At 35.7% G+C, this 18,370-nt stretch overlaps 3 protein-coding genes across 3 annotated transcripts; 1 reads left to right on the forward strand and 2 right to left on the reverse strand.

Annotated features, from left to right (window-relative positions):
• Positions 1-3,036: 3,036 nt before the first annotated feature.
• Positions 3,037-7,499, reverse strand: Slh (sec1 family domain containing Slh). Its single transcript, XM_023171974.2, has 11 exons — positions 7,354-7,499; positions 7,139-7,298; positions 6,872-7,085; positions 6,273-6,360; positions 6,129-6,218; positions 4,762-5,049; positions 4,409-4,705; positions 3,856-4,123; positions 3,644-3,788; positions 3,387-3,587; positions 3,037-3,319 (listed from the first exon to the last, which is right to left on the reverse strand). The coding sequence occupies exons 1-11, from the start codon at positions 7,379-7,381 to the stop codon at positions 3,212-3,214; spliced, it is 1,887 nt and encodes a 628-aa protein (XP_023027742.2). The 5' UTR covers positions 7,382-7,499; the 3' UTR covers positions 3,037-3,211.
• A 1,712-nt stretch (positions 7,500-9,211) lies between these two features.
• Syx5 (Syntaxin 5) lies at positions 9,212-11,115 on the forward strand. The gene is made up of 3 exons (XM_023171975.2): positions 9,212-9,835; positions 10,292-10,621; positions 10,675-11,115. The coding sequence occupies exons 1-3, from the start codon at positions 9,448-9,450 to the stop codon at positions 11,061-11,063; spliced, it is 1,107 nt and encodes a 368-aa protein (XP_023027743.1). The 5' UTR covers positions 9,212-9,447; the 3' UTR covers positions 11,064-11,115.
• Positions 11,116-12,302: 1,187 nt separating this feature from the next.
• LOC111502174 (caprin family member) lies at positions 12,303-18,230 on the reverse strand. The gene is made up of 5 exons (XM_074181700.1): positions 17,900-18,230; positions 15,397-15,731; positions 15,107-15,311; positions 14,332-14,703; positions 12,303-14,072 (listed from the first exon to the last, which is right to left on the reverse strand). Exons 1-5 carry the CDS (start codon positions 18,038-18,040, stop codon positions 13,716-13,718), a joined length of 1,410 nt encoding a protein of 469 aa, XP_074037801.1. The 5' UTR covers positions 18,041-18,230; the 3' UTR covers positions 12,303-13,715.
• Positions 18,231-18,370: the final 140 nt, after the last annotated feature.

An 18,370-nucleotide genomic window follows, 5' to 3' on the forward strand; every position in this document is an offset into this window, starting at 1 on the left:
AAATCGATTTTTAATTCGAATTTAACGGGACAAGATTCTCATCTCATTACAACTTTTATATTGTTATCCAAAAGTTTGATTTATTTTAAGACAATAAACACTTTTTCTACGTTCTTCGGAACAAATAATGTAATTTCGATTAAGTTCCAAAAAATTTGCCTTGAATTTGGATAAAGTCCACATTTTTCTCATTGGAAACGTACAAACTCCGAAAGAACACAAATACCTATTCTTCTAAGATACTTTGCGTCTAACTTATTCAGACTGAAAAATTTTAAAGGAGTTTATATATAATAATAATAATAATAATAATAAATCGACTTTATTCATCAAAAATAAATTAGATGAACAGGCGGATTATCAGCATAAGCTGTTTTTCAAATCAACCTTACAAAAATATACAATAAAAACTATAATAATAACAAGTATAGAATAGAAGATAAATCAACCAATACAACAATAAACACAATAATAAAAGCTTGATTAAAATGAATAATAATAAGGGTTTTGCAAAAATCGACATACAGAGCACCAATTACCATGATTTAAGCAGAAGTTTCAAGCGTTTTTTAAATGTCATTATCGTGTAAAGTCTGAAGTCACTGGGCAACTTATTATACAGCTTAGCGGAAATATAGGAGAAACTTCGAGTGAAAAGTGCCGAGTTGTGTTTGGGAATGACCAAGACAGATCCATTTCGAGTATAATAATTGTTAGTCTGGGAAAAACTAACAAGTCTATTATATAAATAATCAGGTTTATTTGTTGATAGTAATCTATGTGTATTTGTGAGGATGTGTAGAGTGCGTAGTTTTTCAAGTCTTAACCATCCGGAGTCATCAAACCTACTACTGATGTGATCAAATTTACGTATACCGAAGGAAAATCTCAAACAAGAGTTTTGAATTCTTTGGAGGCGAAGAGAGTCGTATTGAGTAAGTGCAGGTCCATATATGCAATCGCAATAAGATAATTTAGAGAAAATCAAAGTTTCGCAAAGCTTAAGTTTGAGTTGTGTAGAAAGAATGTCTCTATTGGGAAAAATTTGTCTGAGAATGTTATAAGACGATTTACAAAGATGACTGATATGTTTAGAAAATCTCAAATCGGAGTCGATCCACAGACCCAAGTTTTTGCATTCAGAAGTGAAAGGCAAGGCAACATCATTTATGTGGATCTTGATGAGGTTGGAAATAAGGCTCTTTTTAGATTTGGGTCCAAATAACATATATGATGATTTTTTAGCATTCAATTTGAGGTTATGTGCGCACGAGACGTTATACAGTGAATTGAGATCTCTATTTATTAGTTCTTGTGCTTCCAGGTTGCCTTCCGGAAAAGATAAGTAAATTTGAGTGTCATCAGCGTAGTGATGGATATTGCAAAATTTAATACATTTGTAGAAATCTGAGATGTAGATGTTAAATAAGAGAGGTCCAAGAATGGAACCTTGTGGAACTCCAAATTTGGTGTTCAGAACTGCAGATTTTAAGTGATCAAGGCTGATACACTGAGTTCGGTGTTCCAGAAAGCTTTCAATAAGATCTACGGCACATTTATCCAAACCAAAGTGACTAAGTTTATTACATAAAAGACTGCGGTCTAAGGTATCAAAAGCTTTACTAAAGTCCAATAAAACTAGACATGTAACATAATTTTTATCGGTTGCTTTGAAAATATCATCCGTTATGGAGAGGAGTGCGGAAGTCGTGCTATGTTGAGAACGAAACCCAGACTGAACGCTAGTTATGATATTGTAAGAAGTGATGAATTCAATCATCTGATCTTTGAGAATCAGCTCAAGCGATTTAGAAAGGGAGGGTAAAATACTAATGGGCCTAAGATCAGAGTAATGTGTCGGAGAGTTACACTTAGCCAAAGGAATCACAAGTGCATGTTTCCAAGGGGAAGGAAAACACGAGGAAATGATACACGAATTCAGTATAAAGGTGATGTATTCCAAGAGATGTGTTTCCACCAAACGAATCATTCGAAGTGAGATGCTGTCCGAACCTACAGCGTTGCTTCTGATTTTATTTAAAAATTTCTGTACAGTATGTTCGTCAACGGGAGAGAATCTGAAAGAATTTGCAGTGTTCTTAGTTTGGTACTTTTCTAGAAGCGATGATTGAAATTGTGTTTTGTCAGGGAGGGTAGTATTGCAAAAGAACTGATTGATTTCATCTAGATTTTTTAGGTTAGGTGGTAGTTCAGGGTTTGACTTCTGACGCAAGATGTCTAAATTACGTAATGTGCTCCACGTTGCCTTGGCATCTTTCTTCAAAAGAACAAATTGAAGATAAGCTTTTTTCTCCCGACGAATAGCAGATGTCGTATAGTTCCTCAGTTCTTTATAGCTATCCCATGCTACAATGGTTTTAGTTTGCTTATATTTTTTAAATGCGCGGTCCCTTAAAGATATCATCTGACGGATGTTGTACGTCAACCAAGGTGCGGGTGGCTTGGTAACTCTGATATTTCGAAAAGGAGCATGGATATCAAATAGAGTAATGAGATTGTGGTTGAATGTTATTACCATGTCGTCAACGTTATCCAACCTATATATTTCATCCCAGTCAATTGATCTAAGATCAGTCAAAAAGCAATCTTTATCAAAATTTTATAATGTGTTGAATTTCTTATATATGATACGCCCCTGTCATGTTTTATGACAACTGTCATGATGACAGAAGACTGGAGATTATCAAACAACGACAGTTAGAAATGTTGGTTTTTGTAACTCCGTAAAATATACATTCATTAAATATATGCAACAGTATTTTCAGTTACCAGAACCAGCACAGATTCGAGTGGTAGCGATAGTACAGAAATAACAGCACAAATACAGTCCACTTCAACAGCAAGGCACTCCAGCACCACAAGAATATACATAATGTTTCTTATCGGGACAGGCAGTAAAAATATTTTTTCCATTCATTCAAAATCAGGCAACGTGAGTCTGAGTGTCAGCTTGAAGATGCTATCCAATGAATACCTTCCAAAGTCACCCATAAAATATAAATTACTTGAACACCATTTTCCTTTTCTTCCAACTTTTAATTCAACATGAGCGAGACTTTTACAATAATATAAATATATAAACGGTAAATACAAGATTGATGCCTAATATATATTGTATCACCTGGCGAATTATATCAAATATAATTACTTTCATTTATATAATACAAACGATATCTGAATACTTAGATTTCTATAACTCCTGACCCAACAGAGAAAACTGTTTGAGAAATTGTTTAGCGTTATTTAGAGTAGTTGTTCCATAAGATATTCTTTTCGTACTTCCTGCTGTAGTTTTTGCCTAGAAAATGATGAGGATGAATAGATCACTTATTTTTATGACCAGAGCAATAACAAAGTGTTCTTACCTTGGCGTAATCAACTAAATTTTGATATTCTATATAGTTTCCTCCGCCAACAACAAACACGATGGCTTCTTGGAACGGGGCTCTATTTCTCGGTATTTCCGTCAGTTTCAGCTGCTTCGGGTCTAAATAGTGATACTCTTCCATTTCAGGGCTGCTTTTGAAATCCATGAGACTGTCAACTATTTTCGTCACTGGCAGATTCTGAAATAATGAAATTGAAGTGTTGGTGATTAAAAAAATACATTTCTCCAACATACATGCCGCTTGATGACCAAATTCTTCACTCCTTCCATAACGAAGCTGGATCCTTGGGACACTAACTTGGAAAACATACTGACCGTCCTAGTTCCCGCACCCTCGTACTGGTTCACATTCATTCCGGATGCCATTTTGGTGTAACTCCTGAAAATCAAAGTAAGCACCCGAAAGCTATCGTATACAAACGAAGAGCGCCAACGTTCCTACTCACTTCCACCTTTTTAAATAGTTCAGCGCAGACAGATCACAACCAGCTTCGTTCAAAGCATTCTCGTATTTCTGCAAATCCGAGTCCGAAAGGTGTGGCATGCAAATATAGAATATAACGAATAATCTCAATTTATCGTCCGGAGTCCCGGCTCCAGGATCGGTTAGGATGTCCATCAGCGGTTTGTCCAAGGCTTGAGCTTTACTCATGATCTTTTCCTCTAATTCAAAGAACGTGTCCAGTTTTCTAGACTTTATGCAATTCAGAATAGCTAGAAATGTAGAGATACCGAATTAGAACTTGATGAAAAGTTGAAAACCAGAGCCCAAAATCAACGCATTCATGATTCAACACCATATAGCGCTGTTTCGACCCGCCACAGGTCTCATCAGTGATGCTAGGCTAAACCCCAAATGCGTTGCTGGACTCAACTGTCCTTGAAGGACAAGCCTCAGTAAGTAAAAGTCGACATCTCCCTTTACAAAGACGCCATCTATGGGATCGACAGAGAACTCAATCCTGATCCCGCTGCAAAAAACAAAACCGTTAAACTTACAGGTTGCCACGGAAGTATGCATGTCGATCAGTCTTTTCTTTTCCAACAGTTGGGGCAAAGAATTCACGGCGGAGGTAATTTTTGCTGTATTGTCAGACACCATAGACAGAGCTATGTCGTTTTCACCGTCGATTCCCATCGAAGTCCTCAACTTTTTCACCTCTTCTTCCGAAGATTTGTACTGTTCCAACTCTTCTTGAATAGCCTCTGCAACCGTTGGGAAGGGGCTACCTTTATGCGTCGTCCAAAACTTGTCTTTCGAATCAAGTTCGCAAGCACGATTCTTTGCCCTGGCACCTAGAAGTATAAAAAATGAACTGAAATTCTATTGCGAAGAATTTTTTCGTGGGTACCTCCTGTGGGAGTGGACTCTTCGATGATAACTCTGTTGAGTGCCAGATCGAGCAAATCATGAGCTAAGGCTTGGTAGGTCCAAGTGTGGTGCAGAGGTGTGGCCATGTCTACGTTCCTGTCCAAAATTATTAGAAGGGGCCTCTGAAAATTGAAATTTCCCGATTGTGCGTCAGAAACAAATAAATTATTTCTGGCGTCAAATAGATTTTCTCTTAATTTCTTGTCTAATTTTTTGGCAACCATTTCAGCAGCATTACCCTTTGGACTACGGATTATCGGGACGTTTCCTGAAAATGTTTTGGATGAAAGTGAATTAAAGGTGAAGCTGGAACCTGCACTTCTCCCGTTCACCGAAAATGAAATATTCTTTTCTAAGCGCGTTTCACCACTAAGTTGGCGTCTTCAGAAGGCAAAGAAAAGTAATACCTAACTCTAAAACTAGTCTCTATTTATATCTAACATGATACACTTAGAGGTAATTTTCCAATACACATCAATAATTTCGGGTAGAAATTTTGCGAAAATCTTGCAAACTTTGATATTTCCAGACTTAAGAAAGCATCCAAAAATCTAGTGGCACGTACTGATCTCAACAATTTCAGACAGTTATACTTTATTCTATGGCCTTTCTCCAAAACGTTTGAACGAAATGAATATGTGCTGTGTGTTCTTTAAAACGATTTTCAATGGCTCGCTCAATCTGACCAACATATTTTTTGTCACAATCCTCACAGCTTATTTCATAAATCCCCGACTTTCCATTTTCCAATATCTTGTTTTTAGGGTTAAATAACTTTTGTTGAAGCAAGAATGAAGGTTTGAAGGCTAATTTTGATTCAACTTATTGAAAATATGATCTAATCTTTTGAAAAGTTACAAAGTTGGATGTGAAAGTAGCCATCAAAACTTCTTGATCACTTCAGATATGTGACTGTGACAAGAAATATATTGGTCAGGCTAAGCAAGCCATTAAAACTCGTTTCAAAGAACACACAGCACATATTCAACTACTAAGACCAGAAAAATCTAGTACTCAACTGTTTAGTGAAAATTTCACAATAAAATGTTTTTTGAATAAATTAGTTATGAATTTTCATCAAGTATCGGCCAATTCCATCATATAACTTATTACAATTGACATAATTACTGGGGTCATTAATAAATAATAATAATAGAAGTGGTCCGAGATTCGATTTCTTAGTGTATTGGAAAGTGTACCCTGTTAGCAATAGAGATTAGTTTTGGAACTAGGAATTCTGGTGATTGGGAGTAGTGTTTGTTTTTGGATAAAAGTGAATGTTCAACAATATAGTATTGCCATTCAAAAACGTATTGATACTACATTATTATTATTTGTTCGACTCACCCAAAGTTACAAAAACTGAAAACAAACTTTCAACAATGGTATTCATAATGGTTTCCATTTCAGTATCTTTAGTATCCCCTTTGTTTATATCTGAAAGGAGGATAGTATTACTTCTAACCTGCATATCGTTAACAGAAAACTTACTGTAGTAGGATATCAGGTCACTGTTCTGGTGTTTCAAAATAAACAAGTCGTCTTCCAAGGAGATGAAATTTATATACTGATCAAAGACCTGCAAAAAACTAATCTAAACTGATAGTATGGTAATAATAATAATATTAAATCATCACTGACGACGACACATAGTGTGTGGAAGGTAAATCACAAACTCAGTTAAAAACGAGTAACAGAAATGTACTACTAAACAAAAACCATTTTTTGTGTCTGTTGAAATTTGAATCCTCATACAAATGAGTGCTAGAGATTTTAATATCTGTAGAGATTGGTTGTTATCAACATTAAAAGTCTCGTTAAGAGATAGTATTTCTCTGGAATCAAAGAAAAAAATTGATTTATGACATTTAAAAATTCAGCATTCAAATCAGCTACTGTTATTGTTGCATTGTCAGTAAAAATTGTTACATGAACCATCTTAAAATATGTGGAAAATCATTAACATACAGAAAAACTAGTGAAAGGCCAATAACTAACGCCTGTGGTACTCCTAGTTTCACCTTAGTTATACTTATAATGTGAATTTTGTGTCATAAACTCAAGCTCAGGAGATCTCGTAAAATAATTACCTTATGTATATTAGCTACACTATTAGCTGTAATCGCGGCGGTTGCCAAATCCTCCAGCTTTTGCCGAGAAATTGGCGAAATGAAATTGAGGTGATATATATCATAAACGCCTTTTTGGAAGTCTTGGCTAATTCTATCCAAATTATCCTCTGTCGGTGCACAAAAATAAACAGCTGGAACCTCAGGAATAGGATCTCTGTCTGAATGCAATTGACTGAAAATTTATGTTTGAATTGTAGACCTCTAACCCATCATAAAATGACTTACACAAATAATGTAACACCCTGCTCTCGTAATTCTTTCACCGACATTAGAGGGGAAATTATATCTTGTCCTACTCGGTCATATACAAGTATTTTCCAAACAGGCTCTGAAGAACTCATTTTAGTTTGGGGTTGATTCAAATTCAACATTTGTTTCACAGCATCTAAAATGAGATTGGATATTATTAAGTCTCAAGTAAGTTCACGGAGTAATCTTACTTATTTGTTTTTGGCGTAAACTAGTCATCGTTATAGTGTAATTTTTTATTTTTTCCTTTTAGTTCTATTCCAAGTTGATAAATATTTAAAAACAAACTCGACAATACGTGACGTGTACTTGACAATACAGAAAGTATGTTCTGTGCTTGACACTCTTGACAGTTCGACCACAGAATAACCCTGAAAAATCAGTTGACGTGACATCAGCACCTGTGATGTACGTTGACATCGAAGTTTTCCAGTACCCGCTTATTTCAACAAACTATCGCAACTATGTTGACACTCGTTTAGATTTTATACACTGTTTGTCAAATATATTATCGTATAAGCTGATTCACATATTTTATCAATATTCCTGGGTTATTTTACCTAATTACTTTTTTTTTAAAGTGATCATAATTATTGAATATACATAATTGCGATATGAGCTAACCTGTGTTTTCACGTTTTTTTTTCGTGTTTTCACTGGTTAGCTTAGATATACTTCCTGATTAGTGTTTAATTCAGAGGTAATATAAAGAAATTGAATAGTATTACCTCTCAGACATGTACCGATAATCTGTTTAAATCTGTTCATCCGTTAATCAGCTTTCGCCCCCTACAAACGACAAATCTCAAAAGTCTAAATTTGTGCGAGCTAAGAACTCACGAGGTTTTACATTTTAACGTGTTTTAACGTGTGTTTCCTAACACGAGTTGAACGATAGAAAGTGAAAATCGATCATCCGAGCCTTCAACTCAAACCACCGGTTCACACAGCAATCGATTGAGTGGGTGGAGCTAACCACCCACGACCGGCTACCATCCTACCATATTTTTTGCTAATATTTTGTCAAGTGCTCTTATACCCAGAACAGTTGTTATTCATATGATTGGAATGGATCTTTATCTCTAGAGGAGCTCGTAGGTTCGTTTGTGTCCAAAACACCTCTTGAGTCATATGCCAAAATCAGTGGTTTGTCTCTAGACAAGCCTATATGCCCAAAACATGTGTTTGCCTCCAGCCATGCCTATATTCCCAAGACAGTTGTTGATCTGTAGACATTGCTTATATAATCATCTAAAGAGATTCTATGAACACACTCAACCTACAACCTATAAAAGGTAAACTTTTTTTAATAATTCAATTCAGTTTACTGTCCCAAGAAACAATAAATGCTCATAATTAGGGGCTATAACTAACTACCAAGTATAATAATTACTTTATTTTTACCGTAGAAAAATTATTGTATGTGATGGAATTGTCCGATGCTGGATGAAACTCCATAACATATTCAAGTAACACTTTATTTCATTGCATATCTTGAGAAAGCCTCAACGGGTTTTATGACCCTTTGATACTAAAAAAAAATCCTTGATGTACTTTGATAACTCAAAACATTCAGTGTATCAATAATATGAACACGCTTGAGGAAGCTATCGTATAGTGAAACACGTGTGTGAATAAAAAATATTGTTTCAAAAAGACCCGCTTCTGAAACATTCCCACATTGATAGGGTCGAATACTTGAAGGAATAGCTCATGAGCATGACTCAATATTCAATACATAGACAAATAATCAGTGAGCCTTTCACAATGGGGATTAGGAAGATGAGACCCTTGCGGAGACCAGTGACGAAACCTAAGGAGTAGGCACATTGATACCCCGGTGTCAAGTCGCAAAACCTTTAAAGCGTGTCACTAGCTAACGAGTAGGTAGTGACATTCATGTATTAGAAAATGTTTTAGCATTATTTAGCGACCATTATTCTAACAATATTTTGATTATGCCTTAGCCACAGAGAAAATATATATATTCTTCTGTGCCCTAGACGATACCTACCAAATAAAAGAAGAAGACAGTGACGTGACAAGTGGCACTAGAGGTTGACAGTTGATTGTTTTGAAAGACGTGTCAAAAACTTGTAAAAAAAAGTTTAATCGAAATTAGTAATAATACAAAATAAATATATTTATTAATGTATCAGCAATAAAAAGTCTAGTATCTACCGTAATTGGAAAGTATGCATACTTAGAATTTAAGGCAACATATGTGATATAACTGAACTTCACCTCATCAAAACTATTATGTGGTAACATATTTCAATAATGCAATGCTTCCTAGAAGACGCCGAACTGGCTCAGACAGCGAGCCCCACGCGGTAGTTAGTGGCGAAAGATTTTGGTCCCATTCGCAACCCGAAACGTTGAACCATTTGAACAATACGTATCCCAATAATGTTCCTGCTGACTACTACTCGCAAGAAGATTTCATAGAAGAATACGTCGAGCCTGAAGCAGTCATGACTGCAAGAGACAGAACTAATGAATTCATTAATACCATACAGACTTTACAGGGTCGCAATATAGCTAGAGCAGTTTCTGTTCGAGACCCGAAGAAATCGAAAGTGATACAGAGCCATTCAGAGTTTATGCTCATTGCCAAAAATGTTGGAAGGAATATCGCGAGTACCTATTCTAAACTCGAGAAATTGACTTTATGTAAGTGCAAAGGAATTAATATTTGCAAGAGAATGACTTGGATAACTTTAATCCGCTCGAATGGAGAATTGAAATTTCATTTCTCTATCACTGTTTTTGAACAGTGATAGAAATAGTTCAAATCCACTTTTCAAAGAGATCACATTTGCCTATATGAACATGGTCTTAATTGAATTCTCCCAAGAACTAAGTGTACTTTATCTGGCAATGTATTCAAGTTAAGAATGTCCAATATAATTTTATATCTTCCTGTTGAAGATGATCACTTGGTGATCGAAACACGTGTCGAGGTGTTGGGAAAAAACTCCAATAATATTCACCAAGTAATCATCTTCAAGAGGAAGATTAAATGGAGTAATATTCATTAGGTAGTTGTAAAGTGTTGATTTGAAAGTCATGACATACCATTTTGTTTGACATAGATCGCAATAACTTTCTAAACGAGTTGCGTTTCAGTGGCAAAACGAAAATCTCTATTTGATGACAGAACGGCAGAGATCCAGGAGTTGACTTACATAATAAAAGGCGATCTTAGCAGTTTAAACCAACAAATTGCTCAACTGCAAGATGTTTCCAGGAAACAAAAACAAACCACTAATGGCAAGCACTTACAATCCCATTCCAGCAGCGTAGTTCTTACACTACAGTCGAAACTGGCGAGCATGTCTACGGATTTCAAGCAGATATTAGAGGTCAGAACGGAGAACCTGAGACACCAAAAAAACAGAAGGGATCAATTTTCACAAGGAGGTCTCCCTCTCACAAACACATCACCAGTCACGCAAGGTAAGTTTTTTGTCTTATGACTGAACCAGAAGGTAATATGATGGCCGTTTCAGGGAGCATCCTTCTGCAAGAGCCAGACCAAGTGAGCATAGATCTGGAGAGTACGGCCCTGATACCAAAACAGAACCAAATGCAGGCAGCGTTGATGTATGATCAGACCGACACCTACCTGCAAGATCGGGCGGAAACAATGCAGAGTATTGAGTCCACGGTAGTGGAACTTGGAGGGATTTTCCAGCAGTTGGCCCACATGGTCAAGGAGCAAGGGGAAATTGTGGAGCGGATAGACACCAACATTGAGCAATCTGAAATGAACATCGAAGCAGCCCATGCGCAAATCGTGAAATATTTCAACTCAGTCTCATCGAATCGTTGGTTGATGATTAAAATTTTTGCCGTTCTGATATTTTTCTTTATATTTTTCGTTGTCTTTATGGTCTAATTATAATTTTGTAAAGAGTAATATATATATCTTTCAGACATTCATATTTTAACTTGGTGTTTTATTGTCTAGGGCAGGTCGCCCTCTAGATCTATGTGTAGCTCGCACCACCAGTCCTTAGTTGCTGAGACTTCAGAATATAACCTTCGTCCCCGCAAGCAATGCACTGATGATGTATTCCGAAGTTGCAAATGAAACGTTTAGTACCACTTCAGGTCGCTTTAGGCTTTGCCAAACAAAGATTGAACAACTGGATGGCAAGAAGATTTATGGGCTTCCAAATCATTAAGAAAGCTCGAGGACATACCAAAAAGTGCGGGATTGGAAAAACCGCTGGCACAAGTAAAAGATGATGAATATTTTTCGAGAGAAATGAAAATTCACCAATTTTTTTTCAACAGAGTACATTATGATTCATGTTTTAGAAATTCCCATTTTTTAATGAGTTTGTATAATTCGTACCATTTTATTTTCCACGGACAATTTTCTTTTGTTTAATTTTTTCTCCACTACCCTTCTTGGCATGAAAAAAGGTTTTCTGCCTGTACTTTCTACCTCAATTCATTTATAAATTCAACAATTTCACTTTTCTGTTTGAATTTACTAATGGGGAATGTTCCTCAATTTGGGTTATTACAGCAAAGGCAAGTTTGAACAAAATAAAGTTGAGTTTTTCAAATTCACTTCGAAAAGTATTCAAATTGATGTTTCAAATGTATAAATTATAGTTCAATACCACCTCCACAAGCCACATACAACAACAGTTGTTTTGTTATTCATTTATATAGAGGAAGATAGGTTAGGTGCACAAAATGTCATGTCACAGAATGTCTCAGAACTCGAAACATAAGTAAACAGAACAACACGCCTCTGAAATATGTCATCTTTGTCTCATACAGGTAACAGATTCATTGTCCTTTATTAGCTATAACCGATGTTGCCAAATGGTGAAATAGAAACGAATACCTTTAAATGTTGAATGCATTATTTCATTCCTCATTTTAAAGTATTTAAATAATTTTTTAAAGAAAAAGGTTGAGACGATAAGTTTAAAATGCGTTGTTTTAGAGCTCTTTTATGAAAACTACTTGATTTCAACTGCAAAGACAAATAGAAATCAAATGTAAATTAGCAAACACAAAAAACGGAAATTACATTCTGTTGAACACTACTAAAAATAAATATTGTACATTTCAATTCCTTCCGGAACAGCAGAAACAGTGAAATGAAACAAACAAATATTCTTCAGTTTTTTTAATCCAAATATAATTAAAATTATACTAAGGAATCAACTATGAAGTATTCAATTTCATTTGAATTCAATGTGTCTATTATACATTCACTGAGAAAAAAAAATGTAAAAAAATACCCCATACGGAAAACCGCTCATAAACGAAAAAGAAAAAAGAAAAGTTGTCCATCATACAAAGAAAACAGTAACTCCGAATGGACAGATCGTCACGAAAACGTCAATTTCAAGGGGTCAATCATCCGAAAAGGTCATTTGTAATTTTCAGTTTTCTTGCAAAGCTAAGCAGATAAATATTTCCATTATTCTCGTACAAATAAATTAATGATTGGCGTAAGGCAACGTACTCTCATCAACTGACAGCAACTGCGCTGAACGACACCAAGAAACACAGACCCAGAACAGCTCAATCACTTGAAAATTTTGAGCCGTACAAGAAAGCCCAACTATCATTGGTTCAGTTTTTTTATTGGCTATTCGATGATGAGCTTGTGACCTTACAAATTATTTCAAGGTCAAGGCCAGTATTTCAAATGGGAACCAAAATTTTTCATCACAAAAGTGAGAAGAGCAGGAAATTTTTCCACTGCTTTTAAGACTGAGTAACTTCAAAATTGACCTCTGAAGGTTATTTGAAGGTCAAACATGCTAAACCACAAGAAAAAGATAACTTACAAGATATTCATGTTCTTCTCTTCTCTACTTGATGGCGACCTTAGATTTGACCTTGAAATTTTTTCGAAGGTTTTCGTTTTGAACAGGAAACACAAAAATCATTTCTGCATAACCTTGAATGATAAAGTGATGGTGGGCCTCTTGGCAGAAACAGAAACTAACTACGCTTTCTTGGAGTTTCCATTCAACAACTGACTTTGACTTTCCAATAATTTTCAAGGCCATGTACCAAGATCAAATTCAAGGTGACCTTCAAGTTTTCCAGAGAAAAACATGACAGAATATCTTGTATGTTTTTTTCAACATATAGTATGTTTGACCTTCCGAGGTTTAAAGTCGTACGATGTTATAATCCATATACTTTTCCTCACTTTTCACTACTATGAGTTAGCAATAAAAAAAAAAGATCCTTGACCTGAACCCAATATCAATTATGCAAATTTTCATTACAATTGTAAAAATTAGGCAGGTTGGGCAGGTCCCAAGTTGACAATGTGTCTAATCAAAACCGCGTTGCTGCAGACAAGAGCATGAGGCATCCCCCTTTGATACTGTTATAGCGAAATCGCTTACAACTGACTAAAACAGGCTTAGGACGTAGATCCGTCGAACCAAATCGTTTGTCACCCCGAATAACGAAGCCTCGAATACTTAGACTTATGAATTAAATAAAAATCAATCGTTACATTATGAGAACTTGATATCTTTGCCATTTTCCGTCTAGAGTTCTATGTATGCCTGTTGTTTGCAGGTCGGGGGGCTCCGTTGCGGTTCTGTTGCTGTTGTTGTCTCGGCCTGTTGTAGCCATTGTTCTGGTAGAACGACGGATTGTTGTTGCTGGCATTCCTGGCTGGGACTCTGTTGGCTGTGTCTTTGACGTGCTGAATCGGGTCTTCGGGCTGGATGAGGTTGTCGTCGAGGCCGTTGTTTCCCATCGGAGGTAATTGCGCCACCTGATGGTTAGCCAGATTGTTGGGCATCGGTGCGAAGTGCTGAGGCATCGGTACTGGATGAGGGGGGCCGAAGGTTTGGTTTGTGAACGTCTGACTAGGTATTTGTTCTGGAGGTGGGTCGATTTCCGAATCCTGTGAAAATAATAGAATTTGGCTTGTTGGAACTTATAATGTAGTGAAATATTTATATAAACACATATTATACAGATGATAAGTTTAATGGTAGTACTTTTGATAGAAAATACAATTCGATGTGCCACAGGATTCAATTATTTGCCGTCTGTTGTTTTTGATGTATAAGAATAATACTTCATTTTCACAGTGACAACATAAAATTCTTTAAAAATTGTCAATCTGCTTAAACCATGAAGCATTTTTCAATTGTTCTCACCTGCAAGAAGAAAAAGTTTCCAGCTCCGAGCATCTCGGTGATGGGCCTGGGCGGCTGCACTTGCGGTTGGGGCGGCTGCTGGGGCATCGGTTGGTAGTAAATCGGTTCGGGCGGAGGCGGCAGAGAGGCTTCCATGGGGGTCTGCTGCTGCGGCTCGATTGGCGGCTGCTCGAGCATTGTTGGCCGCTGCGGTTCTATCGTCAGAGTCTCGACGAGCGGAAGGACGTGCGTTGGAGGGGAGGAGGCGAGCTGCAACTCTTCCGGTACCGGGGGCGGTGGGGGCAGCGCCTCGTGGTTGTTGAGGAGAGGCTCGGCGGGAACCGGCTCAGGTTCTACCTCAACTGGTTCGGCCTCTTCAAACGTTTCAAACACCTGCGGGACAATAGTTATCATTGCTTTTTAGAAACAAACATCTTTTTGAAAATAGTCCACCACTAAATGTATATAACACTAGAAATTTTGACTATGTATACCCAAAACATAGACTAACTGTTACTGAAAGGAGCCCTTTCTATCAAAGCATGAACATGTTCAGCAAACTCCCCATCAGTATCAAACAAATGTTGTACTGTTACTGTTAATGTTATTTCTGTTTTTGTATCTTTTTGCGATTATTCTTCAGAAATAAAGATATTTATCATTATTATTATTATAAATAAATAAATAGATAAACTATCCAACACACTAGAATGTCCATTAAGACACTAGCCAAAGAATTAGTTTGTGTCTGTGTGATATTGTACAAAAGCCTAACTGTTTAAATAAAAAAACTCACTTGAGCCTGATCGAAATATCCACTCTCGTGGATCTTCCCTAGAATTTCTTTGATTTGAGTGTAAGTTCCACCAAACACCTCTTTGGGTTTTCCATCGACGGCTGCTAACAAATGTTCAGCGGCAGCCTGCACTTCGTTCGTGAAAGCCGTAGGATTACCAGCTTCGTGTTTTGGGGTAACAGCAGGATAAAGATCATCAAGTAGTCTATAAGAAACATTGTTTTCTTGTTCAGAGTAACAATTTGAAATATTTATATTTAATGTAGATAAAAAATGTAGACGTTACTCACTTCAAATCAGTCTCGCAAAGTTGGGCAGCCCCATTCCTTCCATTCAAAAAGTCTTCACGTACATTTTCGTTTCCCATTTGGTTCAGAGCATCCTGAACTAATAGAATTTCTCTTAGCCTTGCGAGTTCTGCTTGGTACTTGGCGGCAGCTTCTTTTTTCGCCAATTTCTTGGCCTCCTTTTCGGAAGCCACCGCTATACTTAGGAACTGTTTAGATAAATCTCTTGCGAAATCTAATGTACTTATCACTTCGTTAAATTTCGCCACTGCAGTCTTTTGGTCAGCGTTCAGTTCTTTTCCGGCATTTTGCAACTCCTTGTAAGATTCTAATTTTGACTGAAAATAAATGATGAAAATAAATAATGGAAATGCAATCAGTTTAGCTTTCAAGACAGCAAAAATAACAATGATGCCATTTTTTTATTCCTAAAAAAATATACATTAAATTTAATAATGATGAGATGTCATTTATCAAAGGCATTCGTCTGTGTAAATCATGAAATACTGTTACAGAAACGTTTAGCACTACGGAATTAGAGAAGTTGTCCTTGAATGGTGTAATTCCTACCTATCAGGTCGAAGCTATAAAGTGAAAACAATACTCTCTGAAAAAGAGTACATGAAGACCTGCGTACCTCAAGGCTCAATACTGAGCCTTTCTTTGGTGTATATCAATGATTTGCCAAATGTCAAAATATCTGAACATTTCATACTGTACCCCACCATAATGTGGCATAGTTCAGATTGAGAGTGCTTAAATAAATCAATTCTTAATGTAAACCTAATTAGAAAATGAAGTAACTCAAATAAGCTTTTTTTTTATCAATGTCTCAAAGACCAATGTTGTTTCTTTCAGACGGCAGATTGAAAATATTCCACTAGGAGAAGAGTCAATTGAGAATAAATGTCACATGAAATTCCTGGGGTTGCACATTGATAGCAGACGGAATTTTGATAATAATATTGAGGCTCTTAAAAGCAAACTATCATCTAGTCTAGATGTTATGTAGTTCGTGTCCTTTCCAGTGAACTCGAGCTATCCAAAGAAAAGATGGTTAATCATTCTATTTTGTCGGTATCGAGTTCCAACAAGGTTTCAATATAAACCCAAAAACATATTGAACTATGTTTTATTAATCACACATGACAATGACCACATGTACAAACATTAACAATTTGTAGCTCTTGTGATTTACTCTGGGATAGTTTAAAGCAATTTGATCAATAATGGGAGATCTGTAATATTTTACTTTTTATTCTTTCAATCTACTTATAGTTATTTATTTTTTAGTAACATTCTTTTTCTTTTCCTTTATATTTCATTAGTCAACAGCACAATCTGTTGGGCAATAAATACTAATATTATTCTTAATAATTTATCGATTAGCGATAATCAATTAAAATTTCAAATATTCCCTATAAATATGTGAAAGTTCTTATGTAGTTTTGAATTTAGATATAGCTGAAATGTTCAATAATTTTTCCATAGAAAATATTACAGATATCTGGCCAACATTTTCTTATTCAATGCCTTGGTCATGTAATGATCTCAATGTAATCAAAAGCAAATTATCTGAATACAAAATGCTTACTACGAAAGAAATAAAAACAATTATCTGCAGTTTAAATAACAAATGCATCACTGACATTATCATCAACAAAGTTTTCTCAAGAGTATTTTTGAATATATAGCTTCCTACAGCATACTTTATGCTATGGGAAAAACTGCAGAACGAAAAAGGATTTTTTTATTCAAAGAAATTATGAAAATTGAAGAATCACTTAATTCAAATAATGGCATTTTGAATGTATTATCATCTAATAATTCATGAAAAATAACATAATACAAGTTTATAGAAAAGGATAAGTCCAACAGATATATAGAATAATAGTTTGTTTTATAATACGTCGGAATTCAGAATGACCTCTTTGGAATCGTTAAATGTTCCCTCATCATTTTATAACTAGTTTCTTTATCATTTCGAATATGTATTTGTCCAATTCAATTCACTGATTTATTCAACTGACAAAAAACTTCTTCACTTTGTTTTTTACATGCTTTGTCGATAAGATTCAATAATCCAACTACTTATTATTCATGATTTGCAACTCAAGACTGGTGCATGAAACATCATTGGAGTAAAAAATCATTATACAGAATAAAAGAGTAGCTGCGCTTATTTCTCATTAGTTATTCACAAGTTGTTGCAGAACCCCAATTGCTACAGTCTCTTTTGAAGCAGGTGTCAACTTTTATTCAAAAGTAATGCCTATATTAGAGCCAGTGAATGTAAAAAGTACTTCAAGAACTTAGTTTTTTCACATGGGACTATATATATTCGCAATATAGATCTATCATACCGAAATTTTCCAAACATTGCCGAACAATTCCAAGGAATTTGTAAAAACAAATATTTGTGCAGAAAATCAGGACATGTCTAAGACGTAAAATATACTTTTTGAAAACCATAATGATCCCAATCGTCCATTGCAAGACAACTCACCTTCCGTTTTTCCAAATTCCTAATTTTATGTTCTATTACAGTTATAGCTTGCCTAACAGGAGTCAAATTTTGAGTAGAATCTGCCAGAGCATTTTCTGGACTAATTTGCTTGTCAATCTTGACACTAGCCGCTGAGGGCATTTTATCACCGTTAAAGTAAAATATAGACTAAAATTATTCTCCCAGATGATAAGGAAAAACCAAGAAGTTACCAAACACTTTTTTGAAAAATTGAACACTTTCAGAGTGAGAAAACTGTTGACAGCACAATGGATTACTACATTAAAAAGCCGAAAACTTCATCGACCGGAAACCGCCATTCCTTTCATGTTCATTGGCTTTTTTAAACGGAAGTTCTCAATACAAAATTTGGCGCTATATTCAAATTATTGGCGGATACTTTTTTAATAGTAATAGTTTTTTCTGATATTACTTGGGAATGTGACTATTCTTTTTTATTCGGAAATCATT

This window comes from Leptinotarsa decemlineata, unplaced genomic scaffold, assembly GCF_025532065.1.
Source record: "Leptinotarsa decemlineata unplaced genomic scaffold, Ldec_3_MD MMD2_tig00026314_RagTag_RagTag, whole genome shotgun sequence".
Lineage (NCBI taxonomy): Eukaryota > Metazoa > Arthropoda > Insecta > Coleoptera > Chrysomelidae > Leptinotarsa > Leptinotarsa decemlineata.